At 56.8% G+C, this 6,777-nt stretch overlaps 1 protein-coding gene across 1 annotated transcript; it reads left to right on the plus strand.

The window, feature by feature from the left end:
• The first annotated feature begins 783 nt into the window (after positions 1-783).
• On the plus strand, positions 784-2,014 carry FOXE3 (forkhead box E3). Its single transcript, XM_050901226.1, is given in 3 exon segments — positions 784-885; positions 888-1,209; positions 1,212-2,014. Coding segments are annotated over 3 exon segments (1,170 nt in total). The 3' UTR covers positions 1,958-2,014.
• The last annotated feature ends 4,763 nt before the right edge of the window (positions 2,015-6,777 follow it).

The following is a 6,777-nucleotide window of genomic DNA, read 5'->3' on the forward strand; positions in this document are numbered from 1 at the left end:
GCGGGAGGTACCTGCGAGCAGCCCCGAGCTCTGCGGACCATTTTCCTTTCTCCCAGGGGAAAAGAAAAAAAAAAACCTTTTCCTAGGATTTCCTTACCCTGGAGGTCTCACCAGGCTGTAAAGTAACTAAACCGAGGAGCTTGGTTTCGGGGAGAAAGCCCCGGCCGTTGCCGCCGCTGCGTCTGGGGCCGCCTCTGAGCGCTTTTCCCAGGGAAAAAAAGACAACGAAATCCGAGCGGCGGGGGGGTCCCGGCGGGAGGTTACCTGCTCTGCTGCTGGGGGCTGGCTGCGGCACCAAGCTCGCCCTGGTCTGGCCGTCGGGACTCGTTTTGTTTAGTTTTTCTCTTGAGAGGAAACAGCAGTTAAAAAGAAAGCAAAGCGCCACGGAGAACGGCCCGGGAGCGGAGCCGGCCGCCGCGCTGGCACCCCGGACCCCCGGGGGAGGGACAGCTCGGGGGCATGGCTGCGAAAGAAAACCCTGGGGAGAGGCTGGGGGATTTAGCCGTGGGAGTCAGGACCCCTCCCCAGGGGCCTCCTCCATCCGCCGGGGGAGAGGGGCCGGGGCGGGCCGGGCACCGCACGCCCCTCCGGGGGGGCGGCCGCCCTATATATTGCAAAGCGGCTCGGGACCGACCTCCCCATCGCCGGGAGCTGCCGCGGCGCCTGCCCCCCCTCCCCTTCCCCTCCCTCTCCCCCTTTCCCCTCCCCTCGGGGGGGCTTTTTCTCCCGCCGCCCCCCCCCCCACCCCCCATCCTCCGAGGAGGAGGAAGGCGAGGGCCGTATATGAACGCGGCCGGCTTCCCCTGCCTGCGAGGCATGTGCACGCTGCCGGCGCCCAGCCCCGCCGCCGCGGCCAGCCCCGGCTCCCCCGGGCCGCCCCGGGGTCTCCGCCCGCCGGCCAGGCGCCGCCGGTGAAGCCGGAGCCGCGGGGCGGTGGGGGCAGCCCTCCCCCCCCGCCGCCGCCGCCTCCCGAGGAACCGCCGACCCCCGCCGGGGGCCGCCGGAGGAAGCGGCCGGTGCAGCGGGGCAAACCCCCCTACTCCTACATCGCCCTCATCGCCATGGCCATCGCCAACGCCGCCGAGAGGAAGCTCACCTTGGGGGGCATCTACAAGTTCATCACTGAGCGCTTCCCCTTCTACCGGGAGAACCCCAAGAAGTGGCAGAACAGCATCCGCCACAACCTCACCCTCAACGACTGCTTCGTCAAGATCCCCGGGAACCCGGCCATCCCGGCAAGGGCAACTACTGGACGCTGGACCCGGCCGCAGAGGACATGTTCGACAATGGGAGCTTCCTGCGCCGGAGGAAGCGCTTCAAGCGCACCGACATCACCACCTACCCTGGCTACATGCAAAACTCCAGCGCCTTCACGGCCCCACCCGCCGGCCGCCCCACAGCACCTACAGCACCCTACCCCAATGCCCTCTGCTCACCTGGCTACGGCCCCCAGCTCTCCAGCACCGTCTTCCACCCCTACACGGCCGGGGCAGCACCGCCGGCACAGCATCCCAGGATGTTCAGCATCGACAGCCTCATCAGCGGGCAGCAGGCCCTGCAGCCCTCGCCGCCCGCAGAGCTGGGCCACCCATCGCTGGGCTTGCCCGGGGCCGAGCTGGCTCCTGCCTGCTCAGCTGGCAGCTCCGAGCCTCCTTGCTTCCAGGCGCAGCCTGTCAGCCCCGGCTTGTTGGGCCGGGCTGGCCCCAACACCCTGGCTTACCCCTACGCCGCCTCGCCCCCCCACCTGCCCGTGGCACAGGGCAGCTACTCACCTGGCAGCCCGCAGCTCTACGGGGCTCCCAACAGACTGGCCCTGCCGGCCATGCGGCCCCCCGCCTGCGCCGAGCACGGCGAGCAGCTCCTGGGCCTCTCCACGTCGCCCCTCGGCCAGTTTGGCTCCAGCAACGCCTACATGAGGCAGCCCAATTTCCCCGCCGGTCTGGAGCGGTACATGTGATGGGGTTGAGGGGGGCTTGGCTGGATATCCCCAGGCTCCCACGAGCATCTCTGGACACGCAGGCTTCTCCCCGCTGTGGGGATCGGCTGGGGTGGGGTCGGGGGTCCCCGGCCTCTGGCTGTGTGCGGACACACACCTGCAGGGGGACCTAACTCTTCTCAGCTTATTTTTAACTGGAGGCAAGGTGATCTATTTTTCTGCCCCATCCCCTCCTGGAAAAGGTGCTCTCTGGCTGCATCTGCCAGGCAGGCCTCCCCATGCCTGGGGGGTGTCCCTTCTGCACAGCCCGACCCCGGGGATGCCATCTGTGGCAGGGCACCCTGGGGCACCCCGGGGCGAGGAGGAGCACACCCAGAAGGTGGGTGCGTGGTGTAGCATGCAGGAACTGTCTCACAAATGGGCTTTCTCCTCTCTTCCCTGGGTGCCTCCTGTGTAACTGGAATAAAAGTTATCAAAAAAACCCCCACTAAACTAATTTACTAGATTTTAAATGAATATTTAAGATGTTTATCATTTCCTTCCCTTGTAGGAAAAAAACCCGCCCTGACTACTTCTTTTTACTATTTTTAAAAATAACTTTTATCGTTAGAAAGGACTTTTTTAAAATAAAGCTTTTCCTTCCAACATGTCCAGTGCTGCCGTTCCTCTGGCTCCGGCCGGACCTTGGCGAGAGGAAATTATCAGTCTTGTAACCGGTGGGAGACAGACTCGTGCTGCTGTTGTCACACTGCCACGTCTTACATTTTTAGTGACACTTTCTAAAGCTGTCTATTTTATTATGATTTTTTAAAAAGCGAATTGTAACTAACCACTGCCGGGCCATGTGAAAGCTGCAATAGGTTCTCCGTCACCTGCAAGGTTTGCCCACGCAGCTCTTACTGGACTTGACGGTTTCCATTTGCGTGGCAGGGAATGCATCTTCCCTCCAAGGAATCCCTTGGAGGTGAAATTCTGATTTAGCACGTCAAATTAGGAGATCATAGCTTTCCTTTCTAGCAACAAAATAAATTAAAATTCCAACCTGTTCACTGCCCAGACTGCTGCTTTTTATTTACAGGACTGCCAGCCAGACGGTCTCACCAGGTTTGAAGGCAGAATTCCCTATCCTCGGATTTAGCTTTTTTTAATTTAAACATCCTCCAAGTAAAAGTAACAAGCTAGGGTTTCTCCCCTGTTTTTCAAGGGTGTCCTCTGAAGCAGAGCAGTCTCTCATAGTCCCTATTGCACCTTCCTCCTGCTTAAGGAGGACTTGGATGTCAGTTGAGCTTTGGTGCAAAACTGAGCATCTCATTCCCCAGCCGCTGGTCAGGACCGAAAGCTGGGTGTACAGGTGGGTACGCAAGGAGTCAGCTTTTGCCCACAGCTTGGGAGCATGTGGCTTTTCATTCTTTTATCCCATGTGTTCTATAGAAACTGAGAGTGGGGTTACTATGAGAGAGGAGAGAAGAAAATGCTTTTTTCCTCTTGGCCTCCATAAAATTGGGGCTTCATCTGTCTCTAAAAACTGGCCTAGCTCTGGATTGCTGGCTTCGGCTGAGCTGCTGGGCTCTGGGTCTCCTCTCTGGTCCCTCCAACTTCACCTTTTCAGCTTTCACACTGGTCCCAGCAGCAGCTTCTGTGCTTCTCCCTTAGTGATAGCCCTGCTTGGAAAGGGTGTTGTGAAAAAACTTACCCCTTAAAATACTTTGGCTCTCTACATAAGGTATCTATAGACAGAGATCTTCTATCTAATGAAAGTTTGCAAAGTGCCATTCCTGCCCGTAACATACCGTCTGTATAGATGGACTTGGGGTATGCTGAAATAATTGCTTGCAAGGACGGTCAGTAGAAAGGACACTTGCCATAGCTCACATTCGTTCCCGGGGCCTGATCCTGCAATGTTTTGCAAACAAAAGCACTTTTGAAGTCTTGCCTAAGTATGCAGGGGGTCAGAGCCAGACACATGCCCGAAGCGCTGGGTCTGCCAGCTTCCCTCCAGCATCGCTGGGCACCGGGCTGGGACTCTGCTGGGTTTGCACCACGAGCAGAAGGGTTGCTGAGGTAGGGGAGAACCAAGTACTGGCGTGAAAGGAAAACTATGTTGGGTGGAGGGGGTGGGCAGGAGATGCTGTGGTTCTGCCTGAGTGAGATGTACCGGGAAGAGGTGGCCAAGCTGGGACATCTCAGACCAGGCTGAGCCTGCTCCTCCCCGGCCACCCTGGAGACCTGCAGGAGCAGGGAGCCGGCGTCGGAAAGGGCTCTCCAAGTTCCTGGTATCTCTGGGTGTTAACTCAAGTGCTGGTGGAGCCAGGGGGGCTCAGGGTGCCTGAAGGGCTGGGCTGTGGCTTGCTCCTGTCCCCCAGCCACCTGCGCCCTCCTGCCACAGGGCTCTCTGGAGAGCAGCACTCAGCTCCAGATCTGGGGGGGGGGTCTGCAGGAGACCCACCTCACCCCTGTGCCTGTGCAAGAGGGCTCTCTTCAGCCAAGGGGGCTCTGGCATGGAGCAAGAGTCACCACAGTGGACTGGATCCCCGAAAACCTGGCTCAGAGAGAGCGGCCGACCCTATCCTGGTGTGTCGGGACAAACCCTGGTGTGCAGTGTTGGGTTGCACATCTTCGCAGGGCCCCGTATCTTCCCATCTGCCAGACAGCCCCAGCCCAGAGCCCCCTGCAAGTGGCAATAAACCAGCCTCACCGCGGGCCTTACGCTGCCAAACAAGCTGGAAAGCACAGGGAACAGACCCCTTTTCTTCTTTTTCCTGTAGATATTAATCCCCACACGAACAAACCTCTGGCAACTTGTATTGTGATTGTCATTAAACTAATGCCTTAAGAGTGTCTTCTTGGTTAACTTAATGTATCCCAACCAGGCTTTTAAGCTTTCATTTCAAAGCTTTGTTTACAGTTAGGGTGACTCTAGCAAATGAGTAGGATTAAAGTGTCATGTAAAGCATGAGCCTTGCTGGGACAGAGTAGTTTTAAGCTTTGTAAAGTTTATACCTGAGCCCTTCATTTGTTTTAGTGTCTTTTCGATGTCCCTGGTTAGTGAATAAGAGGGATTTGAATGAAACAGGAGTAATTATCACCCAGATTTCGGTTGTGAAACCAAGTCTCCTTTGAAATCCTCCCCTCTTTATTTAGGGAGTTTAGGGAATATTAAGTAATGGCAGTCATAACTATCTCGATCTTGCTCACACAAAAGCCAGAGGCAAAACTTCCTTTGCTCTCCAAGACTGTGGAATGAACGCCATCCTTCAGGGTGATGGCCAGAGGTCCTCTGGACATCCCACGGTGGGCAGAGCCCCGTCTTGAGCCCGCTAGATGCAGAGCGGGGTTGGAGTTGATCCCGAGCACCAAAGAGATTTGGGTGGCGATCTGGGCTATCGCCAAGGCAGTCTGACTTCTCAGGGAATGGCCCTTTGCAAATCAGGCTGAATTCAGATCTCTCAGGCTGCACGTTCAGAAACAAATAACCAAAATGAGCTGCCACTTTGAAAAAGATGCTTGTTTTCCTCTGGGAAATACTGGCTGCCCAGGGAGGACCAACCGAGCTGCCGTGTCTGCCTGTGTGCAACAGCGTTCTGCTTGTTTCATGCTTGTACCACCTTCCTACAGCTTCCCCACAGGTTAAAACAAGCAATAAGAAATGCTCTTTCCAGCTGATATTCCCAAGCTATACATAATGTTTTCCATCCGGTTGCAAACAAACACGGCATTAGCTGAAATTTTAGTTGAAGCACATTTCCTGAAGAACTTGTTGGTCCCTCTGGTAGTATTAGATTTTGTCTGGATGCTGCCAGCTGTCTGCTGGCCATCCCAGTGTTGGAAATTTTATGCCATAACTAGCTTTTATTCTGTGCAATGCTTTGCCCTTTGCAAATACATGGCTTGACGACAGTCAGCGGTGTCTCTTTGAGGTCAAGACTGAGTCAGTAAAGTCAGCTGGTGATGGGGAGATGGGGAGATGGGCAGTGGGTACAGTGGGACCGGCTGAGATTGGCTTTGCCAGCTGATAATGAGTTTTTAATAAATTAATGTCTGAGAGTCAGCACTGCCCAAGCTCTGAGCTACGTCGCAGGGTGCTGGGGGTCTGTCATCGCCTCTGCTACGTTATATTCGGGTCCTTTATATTTGGGTCCTTCTTATTCGGGCAGGAGTGGGTGATGCAGCCGTTGTGTTTGAACAGGGCCAGAGCAACACTACCCTCCGCCGCTTTACCCCACGGGTGTAATGCTCCGGCGTGGCGGGGGTGACAGGGGCGAGGTGGCCCGGGGTGCCAGCCGCCGTGCTCAGGCCAACACTGACCTCCAGTGGAAAGCCCTGGGAAGCCGCTCCCGGCCCCCGCCATGGGCCCAGGGACCGGGGGGGGCTCAGCATGTACCGGCAGCGTCCCGGCCTTTGGGGTCTGTCCTGTTCACGGCTGCGTGGGGAAGGGCAGGACATCGTGGAAGTTTGGGGTACGGTCAGGATGAGAACCGGGTGAGGCTCGTTCAGGGAGGGTCGTTATTAAACACAGTGGGCTGGATGCAACCTCCAGGCTGGGAAATCCCTGAAACACCAATTACTGACTCTGGGAAGATTTCAGAGAGGAAGGATTTCCCTGGCTATACCCTCTTTTACCCTTTTCCTAAGCATCCGCTGCAGGCCACCGCTGGGGACAGGATACAGGGCTGGATGGCGCTGGCTGTCCCCCTGCAGCTCTTCTCCCTAGAGTGAAAACAGGGAGACAAGTGGAAGCACAGCGAGAATCTGGGCCCTTGATCAAAGGTGAGGGGGCAGTGATGAAGGAGCACTTGTCTGCAGCAGCCAGCCTCATTGGCAGCCTGACTTTGTGTCTGAAA

Source organism: Gymnogyps californianus, chromosome 8 (genome assembly GCF_018139145.2).
Source record: "Gymnogyps californianus isolate 813 chromosome 8, ASM1813914v2, whole genome shotgun sequence".
Classification (NCBI taxonomy): Eukaryota; Metazoa; Chordata; class Aves; order Accipitriformes; family Cathartidae; genus Gymnogyps; species Gymnogyps californianus.